This window comes from Octopus sinensis, linkage group LG16, assembly GCF_006345805.1.
Source record: "Octopus sinensis linkage group LG16, ASM634580v1, whole genome shotgun sequence".
NCBI classification, from domain to species: Eukaryota; Metazoa; Mollusca; class Cephalopoda; order Octopoda; family Octopodidae; genus Octopus; species Octopus sinensis.
Genome location: NC_043012.1, coordinates 37,082,958 through 37,101,996, shown reverse-complemented (window position 1 = coordinate 37,101,996; position 19,039 = coordinate 37,082,958). Strand labels below are relative to the sequence as shown.

Genomic DNA, 19,039 nt, shown 5'->3' with positions numbered 1-19,039 from the left:
GAGAGAGAGAGAGGGAGGAAAATGAATGGTATTGGAGATGGATAGGGACTTGCCCTCAGTTATCAGGGGTGGGGGAGAATAAGTGGTGCAGAGGGGATAGATATGGGGAGGTACGGTGCCAACATGCTGAGGTAAATGGCTATCAAGGCTCAGGGAAACTGATGAAAGGAGTGTTGTTTCATCAGGTCAATTGCTCCAACGCACGAGTCCTTAGTTTCAGTGACTGCTGTGCATGACCGTGGCCCTGAACTGGCACAGGTGCACTTACACAGCAGTGGCACAGGTGCCTTTTAAGTGTCCCTGGCACCTGTAAAGGACCAGCCTGGATGTGTGGACGACAGTGGTTTTACTTAGCTGGACGTGTCTCATCAAGGGTTACAAATCTTGCCACACCTCCCCTGGGCCCTTGTCGTTTCATATAAACCATTGTTGGTGAAACCTGAAACTCTCCATAGAGGAGTTCTGTATTTCTTTCTACTATAGGAACAAGGCCAGCAATTTCAGGAGAGCAGTGGGGGTGAGTCAATCACATCGACCCCCAGTGCACAGCTGGTACTTATTTCATCAACCCCGGAAAGATGTAAAAAGCAAAATTGATCTCGGCAGAATTTGAACTTACAATGTAAAAACGGACGAAACGCCATGAAGCATTTTGTTGTCCAGGATGTTAACGCTTCTGCCACGTCGATGCTTTGGAGAGAAGCTTGAGATTGAGGAGATGGATGCTGCAGCTGTTATGGTTGCCATGGGAAACGATGTTTACCGAGTCAGATTGCTAAAACAGTTGACAAACAGTCATTTGTATCTTGTGTATGGAAGCACAAAGGGGTTTGAAACTGGTAACAAGTTCACACATACACAAACACACACACACACACACATGTGCTAACCTATGCATGTACATACATACAAGTGCCCTCCACACACACAGACACATGCACAGACACACACACATGCTTGTACGTACATACATACATGCATATACCGACAAATGTGTCACGTGTGTGTCACATACTTAGACAAGTGTGACACTCAGAGTGAAGTGGCACAACATGTGAGCAGAAGTCGCAAAAAAAGAATAACAAAAAACAACAATGATGTTGTTTGCTGTCATGCATCACTTTATTATTACACAACATGTGGATCCATGTCTACATGTGTGTGTGTGAGTGTGTGTGTGTGTGTACGAATACCTGTTTGCCTATCGTACTCTGTGAGTGTGTGTGTGTGTGCTTGTTTGTATATGTGTGTGTATGTGTAAGTATACACACACACACACACATGTATATACATGTATATGTGTACATATAAATAGATAGAGTGTTAGCTACTTATGTTTCATCATCATCATACGTCCGTTGTCCGTGCTGGCATGGTTTGGAGAGTTTGACCCGGGGTGGTAAGCTTAGTGGCTGCACTAGACACCAGTCTGACTTACTGGATGTGTGGTAAGTAGCTTGCTTACCATCCACAAAGGTTCCAGGTTCATTCCCACTGTGTGTCACCTTGGGCAAGTGTCTTCTACTATAGCCTCGGGCCGACCAAAGCCTATAAATATATATATATATATATATATATATATATACTCTTTTACTTGTTTCAGTCATTTTGACTGTGGCCATGCTGGAGCACTGCCTTTAGTCGAACAAATCGAACCCAGGACTTATTCTTTGTAAGCCTAGTACTTATTCTACTGGTCTCTTTTGCTGAACCGCTAAGTTACAGGGACATAAACACTCCACCGTCGGTTGTCAAGTGATATTGGGTGGGGGGTGTGACAAACACAGACACACAAACATATTCACACACATACATATATATATATATATACATATGACAGGCTTCTTTCAGTTTCCATTTACCAGATATATATATATCCTAGCAAAGATGTGTGTGGGCAGCGAACATAAAAAATTTCAGCTTACCTCTTGGAAATTTGGGGGAGGGAACTAGTCAATCACATGACCCCAGTATGCAACTGGTACTTAATTTATCAACCCTGAAAGGATAAAAGGCAAAGTCTACCTTAGCAAAGTTTGAACCCAGAATGTAGTGGCAGACGAAAGACCGCTAACCATTCTGCCTGCTCACCACCTTCCCCTCTGATATATAATATTAACAGGGTGGTCATATTAGGACTCCTGTAGCTAAGCAACAACAACAACTTGCAGGAAAGGGTTCGAGGGATATTCTAAAGACCACTGTGTGCGTGTGTGTGTGTGTACTTTTGTGCATGAGTCTGTTTGTCTATATTTATATCCATGTGTGTGTGTGCACATGCGTGCATGCGTGTGTGTGTGTGCACATGCGTGCATGCGTGTGTGCACATGCATGTGTGTGTGTACACGTGCATGTGTGTGTGTACACGTGCATGCATGCATGTGTGTGTGTGCACATGCGTGTATGCATGCATGCATGTATGTGTGTGTGTGTGCATGCACGTGCTCATTACATGAAAGAAAGACAGCAATTTAATTAAAATGATGAAGCACCAGCCTAAATGAGTTTCATATTAACGAGTCAATAAAGTCGGCCTCTCCATGGCCATTCAACTCGCTAGAAACAACAGCTAAATCTCTCCTCAAACAACAAGCTACTGTCTTTAAAACAGATGTTTGTAAAAAAAGACACCACCCCCCCAAAAAAAGACAGGCTGGTCATGGTTGGAATGCTTTTGATACATATCTGTCCAATCAGGGCTGGGCAGCTTGCTACTAAACAGTAATTAGGTATAATATTTTTTTGCCTTTACTTGTTTCAGTGATTTGACTGCGGCCAAGCTGGGGCACCACCTTAAGGGGTTTAGTCAAACAAATCAACCCCAGGACTTATTTCTTTAAGCTAGATACTTATTCTGTCAGTCTTTTTTGCTGAGCTGCTAAGTTATGGGGATGTCTACCAACCAACACTGGTTGTCAAACAATGGTGAGTGGCAGGGACAAACACAAACACACACAACACACACACACACACATTGGCTGTTTTGTAAGAAGCTTGTTTCCCAACAACATGGTTCTGGGTTCAGTCCCACTGCATGGCACGGTGGGCAAGTGTCTTCTACTCTGGCCTCAGGCTGACCAAAGTCTTGTGAGTGGATTTCGTACATGGAAACTGAAAGAAGCCCTCAAGTGTGGCTGTGTGGTAAGAAGCTTCCTTCCCAGCCACATGGTTCCAGGTTCAGTCCCACTGCGTGGCACCTTGGGCAAGTGTCTTCTAACATAGCCTTGGGCCAACCAAATCCTTGGGCATGGATTTGGTAGACGGAAACTGAAAGAAGCCTGTTATGTGTGTGCTTGTGTTGTGTATATATATTAATGTATGTGTGTATACATATGTTCAACCAGTGTTGGTTTGTTTATGTCCCCCATAACTTAGCTGTTTGGCAAAATATAACTGATGGAATAAGTATCAAGTTCTAAAAATGAGTACTTAAGTCAATTTTCTTGGTTAAACACTTCAAAGCAGTGCTCCAGCATGGCCACAGTCCAATGGCCTTAAACAAATAATAAAAAAGGGTTGGTAAGGGAAAAGATTTGACAGGATTCCACCTAGTTTCCATCTACCAAATCCACTCACGAGGCTTTGGTCGGCCTGGGGTTATAGTAGAAGACACTTGCCCAGGGTGCCACGGGTTGGGACTGAACCCGGAACCTTGTAGATGCAAAGTGAGTTCCTTAACCACACGGCCATGCTTTTATCTTTCAGACCACATCATTTGACTGTGGCCATGCTGGGGCACTGCCTCAAAGAGTTTTTAATCAAATGAATCGACCTCCCAGGACCTATCTCTATAAACTTGATGCTTATTTTATTGGTCCCTTTTTGCCAAACCACAAAGTTACCGGATGTAAACACACCAACACCGGTTGTCAAGTGGTAGAGATGGTGGTGGTGGTGGTGGTGGTGGGCAAACACACACACACACACACACACATTGGCTGTTTTGTAAGAAGCTTGTTTCCCAACAACATGGTTCTGGGTTCAGTCCCACTGCATGGCACGGTGGGCAAGTGTCTTCTACTCTGGCCTCAGGCTGACCAAAGTCTTGTGAGTGGATTTCGTACATGGAAACTGAAAGAAGCCCTCAAGTGTGGCTGTGTGGTAAGAAGCTTCCTTCCCAGCCACATGGTTCCAGGTTCAGTCCCACTGCGTGGCACCTTGGGCAAGTGTCTTCTAACATAGCCTTGGGCCAACCAAATCCTTGGGCATGGATTTGGTAGACGGAAACTGAAAGAAGCCTGTTATGTGTGTGCTTGTGTGTGTATATATATTAATGTATGTGTGTATACATATGTTCAACCAGTGTTGGTTTGTTTATGTCCCCCATAACTTAGCTGTTTGGCAAAATATAACTGATGGAATAAGTATCAAGTTCTAAAAATGAGTACTTAAGTCAATTTTCTTGGTTAAACACTTCAAAGCAGTGCTCCAGCATGGCCACAGTCCAATGGCCTTAAACAAATAATAAAAAAGGGTTGGTAAGGGAAAAGATTTGACAGGATTCCACCTAGTTTCCATCTACCAAATCCACTCACGAGGCTTTGGTCGGCCTGGGGTTATAGTAGAAGACACTTGCCCAGGGTGCCACGGGTTGGGACTGAACCCGGAACCTTGTAGATGCAAAGTGAGTTCCTTAACCACACGGCCATGCTTTTATCTTTCAGACCACATCATTTGACTGTGGCCATGCTGGGGCACTGCCTCAAAGAGTTTTTAATCAAATGAATCGACCTCCCAGGACCTATCTCTATAAACTTGATGCTTATTTTATTGGTCCCTTTTTGCCAAACCACAAAGTTACCGGATGTAAACACACCAACACCGGTTGTCAAGTGGTAGAGATGGTGGTGGTGGTGGTGGTGGTGGGCAAACACACACACACACAAAACAAGCCAAGCTTCTATTAATTTCCAGCTACCAAATCCACTCACAAGGCTTTGGTCAGCCTGGGGTTATAATAGAAGACACTTGCCCAAGGTACCATGCAGTGGGATTGAACCTGGAACCATGTGGTTGGGAAGCAAGCTTCTTAACCACACAACCATGCATATTTAGTTAATTTTTTTGTTTTTTCTAATCCAATCCTTTTATAATTAAAATATAATCTTAATGAGTATTAATATGTTTAATTTAAAGAGAAAAAATATATTCGTCAATTAATTATGATGAGATTTTTAATGTGGAAGAGACAGAAATTAAAATTTAGTGATGAATGTTAATTAAATCGCACAAAGGCAAAGGGGAGACAACTCTGTGACAAAATTTTAATCAGTTAAAATTTTAATTAATAATATGCAAATAACAGGATTGAAAACCAATTAACTCAGGTGTCAGTATTAAATGTATCTGGTCTTTGGTAATCACCGAGGTAAATATGGACTTGTTCCAATCTTGTTAGACCTCTTCAGTGAAGCATAAACTTTCCTTGTGCTTAATGTATGTTAACACTGGTTTAACTGTTGTGATTCTTTAGAATGGCGTCCCTAGGTAATGTTGATTATAATTCACTGAGAAATTCTCCCTAAAAGACCTGTCAGTTTTATTAATCCCGATGCTTTACAAGAATTTTGTTTTTCTGTGGCTAAGAATACAAAAAAATATTATCATTATTATTATTATTATTATTATTACTATCATTATTATTATTATAGGCGCAGGAGTGGCTGTGTGGTAAGTAGCTTGCTAACCAACCACATGGTTCCGGGTTCAGTCCCACTGCGTGGCATCTTGGGCAAGTGTCTTCTGCTATAGCCCCGGGCCGACCAATGCCTTGTGAGTGGATTTGGTAGATGGAAACTGAAAGAAGCCTGTCGTGTATATGTATATATATATATATATATATGTGTGTGTGTGTGTTTGTGTGTCTGTGTTTGTCCCCCTAGCATTGCTTGACAACCGATGCTTGTGTGTTTACGTCCCCGTCACTTAGCGGTTCGGCGAAAGAGACCGATAGAATAAGTACTGGACTTACAAAGAATAAGTCCTGGGGTCGATTTGCTCGACTAAAGGTGGTGCTCCAGCATGGCCGCAGTCAAATGACTGAAACAAGTAAAAGAGTAAGAGTAATTATTATTATTATTATTATTATTTGAGAAGCTAGCAGAATGGTTAAAGCTTTGGACAAAATGCTCATCAGCTTATATTCTGGTTCTCTCTGTTCAGAGTTCAAATGCTGCTGGGGGTCAACCTAGCCTATCATCTTTCCATGGTCAACAACATGAGCAACAGTTGTGCAAAGGGGTCAAGGGAATTGAACCACTGATTCCCACCAAAATTCTAGGCGCCGTGCCTTTGACAGACAGAATTGTTGTTGTTGTTGTTGCTGACCACTTCCTCCTCCTCTCCCCCTCAAAGTCCTTGCGCCTAAATCAGAAACCTTTGTCATTATCGATTAAAAGGATCACGTGTTATGAAAGGAACCTTTGCATGGTCACTCGAACTGCTAGAAATAGCAATCAAAACTCCCTGAAATTATGACTTCTATTGCTCGAGGGAGCCTTGTCTTTGATTCCCTCTTCTCAAATAAATAAACGATTTTTTTAAGTACTAAGGTACGTAACTCTTAGAGTCAAGAGTAGCCTCCCTTGATAGTTTTTTTATGGGGTTTTGTCTGTGTTTGTTTGAGTGAACTGATCTAAATTTCGCGAAATGGTAACCGCTTCATTCCAGTTGTCCAAATAGGCCTCCTGCCACTAGCCTTTACCTGTTTCCAAACAAGGTAATATTTTTTCCATGGCCAAACGTGTTTTCAGGGAAGATGGATAAAGAAGCGACACCATTTGTATGACGGTGATGTTCGTTTGCAACCACCACACAATGCCAAGACATACATATACACATGCATGTGTGCATACACGCATATATACATTCAAACACATTCTTTTACTCGTTTCAGTCATTTGACTGTGGCCTTGCTGGAGCACCACCTTTTAATTGAAGAAAACGACCCCGTGCTTGGTTTATCGGTCTCTTGTGCTGGACCACTAAGTTACAGGGGACATAAACACACCAACATCGTTTCTCAAGTGATGGTGGTGGGAACAAACAGACACAAACACACACACATAAATATATACATATGCATAAATATATACATATATATATATATATATGTATATATATATATATATAGGAGTTGGACAGAATAATGGAAACACCTTAAAATTTCAAACAAATTTATTTTAATATGGGATAGGACCACCTTTGGCAGTAATTACATCTTGAATTCTACGAGGTATGGACTCGTACAAAGTTTGAATTGTTTCCAATGGAATTTTTATCCATTCTTCAGCTAAAACAGTCTCCAGTTGTTGTAGTGATGATGGTGGAGGATATCAACTCCTTACTTGTTTTTCTAAAATGCACCATAAATGTTCAATAATATTAAGATCTGGGGACTGTGGTGGCCAGATAACATGTTCCGCTTTGCTAGAATGTTCTTCATGCCATTCAATAACAACTTTAGCTGTGTGAATTGGTGCATCATCATCCTGAAAGATGGTGTTTCCCTCCGGAAACAGTTCCGCAACCATCGGATGAATTTGATCAGATAAAATGCTTAAATAGTCTTGAATATTAATTCTGCTCCGTGTTTAACAGTTGGAGGAAGGCAGTGTGAGTCAAATGCTTCTTTTGGCTGTCTCCACACATATACTCATCTGGTGGTTGGAAATAAGGTAAAGGACGACTCATCTGAGAAAATAACATTCTTCCACTGCTCTAGGGACCAATTCTGTAGGTTTTTACTCCACTCTAAATGCTTTGCAATGTTTGTTTTTGAAAGTAGTGGTTTTCTGATTGCAGCCCTCCCATGAAATCCAGCTTTGTGCAGCTCCTGGTGAACAGTTTTTGTGGAAACTGGCCTCTCAAGCTGGTCATTAAGCTCTGCAGTAATTTTGGGAGCTGTACTTTAGTGATCCTTTCTAACAATTCGCATAAGAATCTGATGGTCCCTTTCTGAAAGTTTTGTTTTGACGAGGAGGTGTTTCCCTCTTTCTCAGAGGCTGTCATTACTTTCAAGTCAGTACTTCTTAATACACCAAATATTTTGGCTGTTTTCAATATGCTAGCACCTGCCATACGAGCACCAACAATTTGACCTCTTTGAAAGTCCAATAGATCTGTCATTCTAATGAATTTTAATTATATATATATATATATATATATATATATATATATATATATATATATACATACATACATACATACACAAAATGGGACAAGAACGCAAAACATCCAGACAACTAGGTGATACAAAAAAGGACAGCAAAACACCCAGATAGATAATACAAAAAAACAAGGACGGGTCATTTGAAGCTTTCTATCCTCAATCAAGAACCGGATCATCCTCGCAATTTTGGCTGATTAATCTTGAGACCGCTCCAATCTGGCCAGCCCCAAGGAAAAAACTAATCTAAGAGCATTAGATTCCTTGGAAGAAAACATTGAATGTATACGAAAGCAAGGACAGAAAAAACAGACAATGTTACACAAATATAAATATATATATATATATATATATACATACACAATAGGCTTCTTTTCAGTTTCCATGTACCAAATCTACTCACAAGGCTTTGGTTGGCCCAAAGCTATTGTAGAAGACACTTGCCCAAAGTTCCACACTGCGGGACTGAACCTGGAACCATGTGGTTGGTAAGCAAGCTTCTTACCACACAGCCGTCCCCCCCATCACTCACTTGGTTTCTGTTTACCAAATCGACACACATGGTTTTTTCTTGGCCCAAGGCTGTAGTAGAAAATACTTGCCTAAGGTTCCATTCATTGGAACTGAACTTGAAACCATGCTGTTGGTAAACGAACATCTTAACTACACACCTGTATTTGCACCTGTAGCTAGGCCTGTGTACAGTTTTTGCTTTTTAAACTGTTTCATAGATTAATAGTCAGGAACAAAAGAAATACCAAAAAATGTCTACTTTGTGGTATTAATTATTTTTTTGTGCTACAGAAATTATAAATGACATTTGCACCCCTACAATTTTAAAATCAGTGACTTAAGGGGCCACTAATTGATTTGAAATCTCCCTCTTGATTCGTTAATTTACAGTACATTAATGAATGTCACAGTTACCATGGTAATTAGTTGTGCTAGAATAGCTAGTGTGTGTGCCACCTTGGGCGGTCCTTCTGTTTGCCACCCCCAGACCCCCACAGAAACATATATTGCCTTTGAAAGTGCTGCCCGGGGTGGACCGTCCCTACCCACCCACCTACAAAAACTGTTCACCAGAAGCTGCACAAAGCCAGATTTCAGGGAAGGGCTGCAATCAGAAAACTAAGTGATTAGTTTTGCTAGTTTAGACATAAGACCAGCAAGTTTTGAGGAAGAGGGAGTGACCAATACCATCATACCATCAAAGAAATAAAGTACCTCTTCCTGACAGGTACTTTCTTTTACTGATTCTGAAAGGATGGAAGGTAAAAAGATGATTTTGGCAGGATTTCAGCTTGGAATGTAAAGGATCAGAATCATGTACCACAAGGTACTTTACTGCTGATCCCTCTAGTAATTCTATCAAACCATCATTTTATAGGGTACCACAGAGCTAAGGATTTTACCATCATGCCAATCCTCCCCCCCCCCACCTCCATACCACTGGACCTCTTCCTCCTGATGGGTTGCCAAATGAAGTCATTTGTTTTTGGTGGGGTCGTCCCCCCAGCCAATTAATTTAATTGTCTACAATGTGATTAGAATTAAGTTATCATCATCGCCATCATAATCCAACATCCGTTTTTTTATGCTGGCATGGGTTGGACAGTTTGACGAGAGCCGGGAAGTCGGAGAACTGTTCCAAACTGTAATTGTCTGCTTTAGCATGGTTTCTGCAGCAGGACACCCCGCTTCCTAACACCCACCACTTTACAGAATGGACTGAGTGCTTTTTACATCACACCAACGCCTCTGCTTTTTACATGGCACCAGCATGGGAAAATATTTCTTTTTTTTTTGTCTGTTTGTAATTCTATTCTTCCTCAGCACAGCTCCCATGACTTTTGGGAACATTTTTTCACGCTAAGAGCTGCTGAAGCATGGAACAAACTGCCAGCATCAGTTGTTAGTTGTCGGAGCACTGCATCCTTCAAAACTTCCATGCTTCCTGAGATTAGCCAACACTACACCTGCTTTTCTCCCCTCCAAACACACGCAAGCATGTATCTGACTCCTACACTGTTCACTTCCCAGACATTTGTACATTACTGCATACACTTTATACGCACTTTCTGACAATTTGTGGTGCACCTGAGCACTGTATACATTAATTCCATTATCATTATCAACTTCATTTGAAATTTGAATAAATTTTGCCTCTTTTTAAACATATGGCACCAGAGTGCCCAGTGGAAAAACATGAATGAACTTATACGCCACTCCCATACCCCACCCCCTCATCCCAGTGTACCAATTCCGATTTCTTTCTATGTTAAATGACATCTTCTCTCTTATAAAGCCATTTCTACATCATTGATGATTCTCTTGCAGTCTTGAATTAATCTCAATCAAATCTTTTCTGATTTTCCAGTTCCTCCAAGACATTCGATGAAACCCAGTCACAACTGATAATTTCGTGCAAAGACTCCAAACATCTCCTTCCGATATTCCAGAAACTGAATTTCCAGATTATTTCATCAAAAGGTCAGCCAGGTTTTCACATGTTTAAACCCTCAAATCTGAATCTTTCTTTTGTTCTGGTCTTTGGTGGTTTTTGAAGGATCCCCGAGTACAGACTGTTAACCTCCTGACCAAACCCTTAAAAAATATATTTGTCCAGTACAAGCCATGGACACACAAGAGATGTGGTAGAATCACAGGTAGACTAACAGAGAAGGTAAGCTTTGTAAGTGACGGACATGCTGGAGCAGTAAATACAATGAGCACACCAAAAATAGATTCTCTGGAATGCCTGGATCCCTCTCTACACATAATGTGATAGTTTCCTTGACCTCATTATCATCATCATTGTTATCAACCTTTAACATTTGCTTTCCATGCTGGCATGGGTTGGATGGTTTGACAGCAGCTGGCAAGCCAGAGGGCTGCACCTGGCACCATGTCTGTTTTGGCATGATCCCTACAGCTGGCTGCCTTTCCTAATGCCAACAACTTTACGGAATGTACAAAGTACTTTTTGTGTGGCACCAGCACAGGTGCTTTTTACCTGGCACCGGCACAGGTGCTTAGAGGCGATTGCTCCAAAAGTGTAGTAGCCAGTGTAAGAAAGGACTGGGAAAAGCTCCCAGACACTATTACCACTGCTAGCAACAAAGGGTCCCCCCCTTTCAAATTGAAGGTCAGATTGTATGATGTTTGTGTTGGAATAATAATGTTGCATGGATGCAAGACATGCTTTGAATGCAGAAGACTTGGAAAGATTTGGAAAGCAATGAAGGTTAGGAGACTTCAATAGATGAACACCAGAGAAGAAATGAGGTGAGAGAAGGACAGGGGAGGGGGATGAGTGCAACCTTCTTTTCTGTGGTGTGCAGGAAAGAAGATTGTGTTGGTATGGGCCTCTGATGTGGAAGCACTCCGTCGGTTACGACGATGAGGGTTCCGGTTAATCCGAATCAATGGAACAGCCTGCTCATGAAATTAACGTGTAAGTGGCTGAGCACTCCACAGACACGTGCACCCTTAACGTAGTTCTCAGGGATATTCAGCGTAACACAGAGAGTGACAAGGCCGGCCCCTTGAAATACAGGTACAACAGAAACAGGAAGTAAGAGTGGAGTGAGAGAAAGTTGAGGGGAAAGAGTACAACAGGGATCGCCACCACCCCCTGCCGGAGCCTCATGGAGCTTTAAGTGTTTTCGCTCAATAAACACACACAACGCCCAGTCTGGGAATCGAAACCGTGATCCTCCGACCACGGGTCCGCTGCCCTAACCACTGGGCCATTGCGCCTCCACGCATCTGATGTATACGGTGGACGAGGAAGTGTTGAGCACTCTGAATGAGTGGATCCTGTAGAAGAGGGGGTCCTGGGAAGACTGGATGTCCAAGGGTGACCTGAAGAGGCAGCATTTGATGGAGGAGATAACAAAGGACCGTACGGACTGGTGATATTTTCCTTTTGTCGGGTACGACAAGGGTCCCGTTTGGTCTGGTCAGCGGAACAGCCTGCTCGTGATATTAATGTGCAAGTGGCTGAGTACTCCACAGACCTTAATGTCATTCTCGGGGAGATTCAGTGTGACATGGATGGCCCTTTTGAATTACAGACACAACTCACTTTTGCCAGGTGAGTGGAGTGGAGCAACGTGGAATAAAGTGTCTTGCTCAAGGACACCACTGGGAATTGAACTCATGACCTTAGAATCGTGAACTGAACACCCTAACCATTAAGCCACGTGACTTCGCTATCACGTGATAGTAAGCAGTTGTTCATTCTTTAGTGGCCCCTAATTCACTTTGTTTTATTGAAAATGGAATGCTGGGATAGCAAACAAACTGAGCCCTGATTGTGCTTTACAGAATTGTTATTTTTGTTGTTGTTGATGTTCTTGTTTTTGTGGACGTTGATGTTATTGATGATGGTGCTTATAACCAGGGCAACCCTGATTGAGTGGACTCATAATCAAAGGTTTTCCAACCATGACCATCCTATCAATTTTAAGCATATGTTACTGGTAACACTACATTCTCTAAAGTGTTTTTTCCTCATTAAAGACAGCACGAAGTGATTTTAAAGCAATTCAGCTACTATTTCTAGCAAGTCAGTCCACCACATAAAAGCCTCTTTATTATCTCGCTGCTCCATTATACCATTTTTTATGGCGCCATTTGGAGGGTTAATCTCTCATAACCTTGGTGACAGGAGATTAGCAAGGAAAATATTAAAACTAAATGAAAATTTTATTGATTTATTTTATAGTTTTTTTTTGCTCTTTTTTTGTTGTTGTTTTGCTTAATTTTATTTGTGATTTTATTTGTGATTTGCCGAGAATTATTGCTAAAAGTTTTGAAATTTTTGAAATTGACCATTCCTTTCGCAGAGAATGGAACAGTCATCATTTATATCTGGCTCATTATCAAAGATGGGTGTGTCGTTAATCTGGGTTAATTATGTAGCACCATTGAGGAAACGGGTCAAGACATGCGTGTGCAATGCTGCTGCACTCTTTCGCCCGCCCTACTTACTGCAGTCATCTGTTGCATTCGGTCCAGATAAACAAGGAGCTTAATAACACAACAGCTTACTCACCTCCACCCCTTTCTCCATCTCCCTTTCTCTCTTTCTCCCTCACCATCACCACCACCACCACCACCCTCCCCCACCGCTCAGCTGTATTGACCTACTATTCTGCTATTGGAAAGCGAGGATCATATATTATTGATTTTTAGGGAGGAGTCGGTGGAGTTCTGTTTATCAGCAGCCGTGACCTGATTCGTAAGAAGATAAAAAAAGGGGGTGGGATCACAACATGTCAACTGGAAAAGGAAAGGTGTAAAGGGGCCAGTTTACTTTTAAGATAATAAGGGTGTGTCAAGTTGTTGGGGTTTCCCCTCCTCTCCTCGACAATGGACTCGTCCTGGCATAAATTAACCTGATTTACTGCCTGAATCAGCACAAAGTTGCTAAATAAACCTGCCGAAATCTGCCCAGATATGTATGAGATGAGTATAGACATGCAAGAATTTGCAGGATTATTCCAAGTGGCAGTGCATGGAAGTTCTAAGGAGAGTCCAAGTTTGGTAAAGGGGATGCCACTTTAGAGAAGAGTTTACAGATATCTAAAGTAAATGTGGAGGGTGGAGTTGGCGCCGAGAGGCGACAAGTTGGGGAGTTTGTGAAGTCAGAAAACATCTCAGGGGACACCACATCATGAGACCAATCAGCTGGGAAAGTCTAATAGTCTTACTCTATCTATTTCACTGCCTCTCTCTCTCGCTCTCACTCTCTCTCTCTCTCTCCCTCCTCACTTTATGTCTCTCTTCTTTCTCTCTCCATTTCTCTCTCCTCTCTCTCTCTCTTACGTTCTGAACACAGCATCAACTGAAGTCAGCAGGTCCATATTTTTACTTCTATATATAGATAATATATGTAATATATGTGTGTATGTATATGTATGTATATATATATATATATATATATATATATATATATACATATATATATATGTATACATATATATATACATATGTATATATATATATATATAATATATATTATATATATATATATATATATATGTATATATATATATATATATTATATATGTATACATATATATATACATATGTATATATATATATATATATTATATATATATATATATATATATATATATGTATACATATATATATACATATGTATCATTGTTAAACGATGATGATGATGATATATATATAAAAGACCCCCTTCGGTCATGAATGACCATGGGATTGCACCTAGAAAGTTACCCTCCTATATATATATATATTTATTAATAGAGGTCATAAAAGTTTAGGTTCTAATTGCTAATAAGCCATACTTTTAAATTTGTTATATATATTTGTTATATATATATATATATATATATATAAATAAGAAATATATATATAAAAGAGGAATGTAAAAATATATTACGAAGGATATATCGTAAACAATTCAAAATTATTGACGTATATTTCAATGGCCAGAACATGCAATCCAGAAAATGTTTTCATTAAAGAAGAATGTCTAATTGTGAATAAATCACAATTTTATAATGGAGAGGGTTATAAAAACCCTTGCATGTCTAGAAATAGCAGTCAAATCTGCTATAAAGCCACTATAATCACTCATATTATATCTCTTCACAATAAAAGCTGTCGGCAGGCAACATACATATTTATATATACACATATATATCGTAATATTTATATATATATATATATATATATAAGTGCAGGCATGGCAATGTTGTAAGAAGCTTGCTTCCCAACCACGTGGTTCCGGGTTCAGTCCCATTATGTGGCACCTTAGGCAAGTGTCTTCTACTATAGCCTTAGGCCAAGCAAAGCTTTGTGAGTGGATTTGGTAGATGGAAACTGAAAGAAGCCTGTCATATTTGACATACATCTCTAAAATTGTGAAGAAGACCCAGGGTGTCTTGGCATCACTCAGCAAAACCTTTGTCAGCCTCTCTCCGGCTATCTATTTAAGGCTGTATATGGCTATGGTGCAGCCACACTTGGAATTTGCATCACCAGTCTGGAACCCCTAACTTGCTCAGAACCTTGACCTTCTTCTGGAAACTGCTCAGAGATGTGCAACCAAGCGAATCCCCTCCATCAGGCATCTACCATACTCTGAATGCCTTGCTTCCCTGGGCAGGGATACACCGAAGCTCCAACGTCTGGCAACTAACTTGGTAAACACCCATAAGATTATTAACCATTGCACCAACCACCACCTTCAGCACCTTTTCGAGCTCCATGTGTCTAACACATGTGGCCAAGCCTACAAAGTCAAAAAACAGCACAGCTCCCATGACTTTCGGAAACATTTTTTACACTCAGAGTTGCTGAATCATATAATAATAATAAAAACATTGTGTACAGTGCTCAGGTGCACTACAACTCATCTAAAGTGTATGTATAATCAGGTGTAGTTTCGGCGGATTTCGGAAAGCATGAGGGCCTTAAAGGATGCAGTGTCATGGCAGTCAACAACTGATGCAGGCAGTTTGTTCCATGCTTCAGCAACTCTGAGCGTGAAAAAATGTTTCCGAAAGTCATGGGAGCTGTGTTGTTTTCTGACTTTGTAGGCATGTCCACGTGTGTTGGACACATGGAGATCAAAAAGGTGTTCAGTGTTGTTGTTGGTGAGATGGTTGATAACTTTGTGGGTGTTTACCAAGTCCATCGCCAGACGCCGGAGCTTCAGTGAATCCATGCCCAGGGAAACAAGGCGCTCAGAGTATGGTAGGTGTCTGATGGAGGGTATGCGTTTGGTTGCACATCTCTGAACAAACTACCTGCATCAGTTGATAGTTGCATCCTTTAAAACATCGTGGTGGCAATGATGGTGGTGGTGGTGGTGGCGGTAGTGGTCAGTGTTAGAATTGGGGTTGATTTACCCAATGAGTGTGGAGAAAATGGAGTTCGAAGTCAGGTTTCAAAGCAGATGGCAAATGTGGTTGGTTTATTCTCTCGTCTCTTTCCTCTTTTTCAACTGGGGTGGCCATGTATCACCTCTATAGCAAGGCACCTGTTTGTATACCCCTTTGTCCCTTGGCACAGAACCACCTCTCCCCCCCCCCGACTCAGATGGTGGACGTTTTGTTTTGTAAGTTACTTGCCACATCAAAAAAAGACCCCACTACACTCAGGACATCTAGCCATACAGACCATGCCTTAAATGAGAGTAGGGCCTAGCTCTATCACCTGCTCTGCCAGCTCCTGTCAAACCGTCCAACCCATGCTCTCTTTTCTCTCTCTCTCTCTCTCTCTCTCTCTCTCTCTCTCTCTCTCTCTCTTTCTTTAGCTATAAGTGGAGCCACTTGAGGGGGACTCGCGTGGTGAGTTTTCACTCTATGTAGGCATGTAGAGGAACTTGCCTAAGAAGGTGGCTTCGTTCAGCTTTCCGTCTGTTTCTGACAAACTGGTGGGTAATGCACATTTGCTCCCAAGGACAATTAGCATGGAAGTGTAGGAAGAGAGGTTCTGATCAGTCAGGGTGGGGAATGAGGGTGGGGCACATTACATCATTTGGCTCTGTCCATGGCTTGAGGCACAATCAAGGCTGCAGCATGACCCTCACCAAGCAGCCCTGTTCCCTCTCACTGTTCTCATCTCATTCCAGCTTCTCCACCTTCCTCATCTCCTTTCCTTATCAGTGCTCCTTCACCATTTGGTTCCAGGGTGCCCTGCTGCTCTTTGCCCCTCAGGCTGTCACCATACAATCGCTTTCTTGATCTTTTCCTTAGGACGTATCCGATACAGTTCCGATATCCGCATCTTATTTCATCACTGATCCTCTTGATGCCTGTTTTTGTTTCAAAAGTGTAATTTCAAATTCTTTGCAACACTTGGTGTCAAGAATTCTCCTTAAGCTTCCTTAATTGGAGAGAATTGTTTTTCTTTCCATTCTTATCACTTTCTAGTTTGCACATCTGTAGAAAAATCCTGGTCGGGCCAAGGACATCGCATTAGCACCTGGACATGTGATAAACTGTTTGCAATGAGGGAATGACCAGATGTTCCAATAGGCACAACGATGCTGACAGTTTGGTAAGAGAGAGAAAGAAGTTAAGGGTGACTAAAGTTTCCCTTTGCCAGTTAGAGTCGAGACTAATTCTGCTGAGGATTGGGGCCACATCCAAAGGGTGAGTCTTGTGCTTTCAGCCACTAAAATGACAAAAACCAGAACAAACCCTAATTTAATGGTTCTGTAGGTTTGAAACAGACTTTAATTTTTTTTTATTTTGAATTTTTTAACATTCTAATTAATTTGTGACTGTTCTAATTAATTTAAGCTGAGTTTCCTCTTCTCCTAATTCCACATGATGGTACCAATGTGAAGATGTTTAGTTCCTTGTTTTATATTTCAGTGAAAGGGGACGAAAGGAGAATCACAGAAATGGCGGTGGAGACAATGGAAGAGAAAATCTTCCTCAGTTATTCTGTGGAACCAGCAGAAGGAATCTACTTGAAGGACATAAAATGTATTGCAAAGGAATGAATGTTACAGAATCTCATCGATGACAGACATTTGAAATTTAAAAGAACTGGAAGGGGTGGAGGGGAGGAGGAACAAAACAAAAACAAAAAAGAAACAATGAGAGAAGTTCCTTAACCAATTCAGAACTAAATTCTTAAATGAAGTTCTCAGACTTTGAAATTGAAATGAAATGAAGAATTCAGTTGGGTTTCATCTGTTATCAAGTGTGTCATGTGTTGTGGTGCAAGAAATGATCTCCAGCTGACTCAGTTTCAATTCTTGCTTAAATCCACTTCATTAACATCACGTGGACAGGCATGAACATCACAACTCTGCACACGGTTTTTTGAATTCCTCTAACATACGAAACCTTTCTGCTAAGATCAGCTGCACCCCCCCACCTCCACACACACATACACACCTCCACACACACACATGTAAACATATACTCTCTCTCTCTCTTTACTCTTTTACTTGTTTCAGTCATTTGACTGTGGCCATGCTGGAGCACCGTCTTTAATCGAGCAACTCGACCCCAGGACTTATTCTTTTGTAAGCCCAGTACTTATTCTATCGGTCTCTTTTGCCGAACCGCTTAGTAATGGGGACATAAACACACCAGCATCGGTTGTCAAGCAATGCTAGGGGGACAAACACAAGCACACAAGTACACACACGCATATATATATATATGTATATACATATATACGACAGGCTTCTTTCAGTTTCTGTCTACCAAATCCACTCACAAGGCATTGGTCGGCCCGAGGCTATAGCAGAAGACACTTGCCCAAGATGCCACGCAGTGGGACTGAACCCGGAACCATGTGGTTGATAAACAAGCTACTTACCACACAGCCACTCCTGCGCCTATATATGGCTAGATGGCAGAATCATCAGCATGCCCAGAGCGGTTGGCCTTTCTCCCAGCTCTTTATGTTCTGAGTTCAAAACCTGCCAAGGTCAGTCTTGCCTTTCATTCTTTCAGGGTTGATAAAATTAAGGATTGTCAAGTAGAAGGGTTAATCCCATTGACTTGTCCCCTTCCACTCAAACTTGCTGACATTGGACCCTGCAACGGACCAGCATCCTGTTCAGCAGAAGGGAATGCTGGGATCTCACTTGCTTCTGTGCCATGGAAACTGAACAACCAGCTTTATCAGTTGTAGGACTCAAGAAAACACACACACACACACACACACATATAAATTAAGTGGAAGGACAAGTACAGTCCGGACAATCTATAATCACCAGAGTGTCTACTTATAAAATGTCGCCAAGTGGATTATGTTTCGAACTATAAGATCTGTTGAACTGATTTAATCTTTTTATCTTAGTAAGACTTCTTTCTTATCTGACACTTGGAGGTTTGTTGATAATAGATTACA

At 41.3% G+C, this 19,039-nt stretch overlaps 1 protein-coding gene across 1 annotated transcript in view; it reads left to right on the top strand.

Moving 5' to 3' along the window:
• Nucleotides 1-18,081, top strand: part of LOC115220304 — a 164,144-nt gene extending 146,063 nt beyond the window's left edge. The window contains exons 7-8 of the mRNA XM_029790409.2: nt 10,548-10,660; nt 17,542-18,081. Of these exons, the coding sequence (XP_029646269.1) occupies nt 10,548-10,660; nt 17,542-17,672 (244 nt within the window). The 3' untranslated portion in view covers nt 17,673-18,081. The remainder of the gene's footprint in view (nt 1-10,547; nt 10,661-17,541) is intronic.
• The last annotated feature ends 958 nt before the right edge of the window (nt 18,082-19,039 follow it).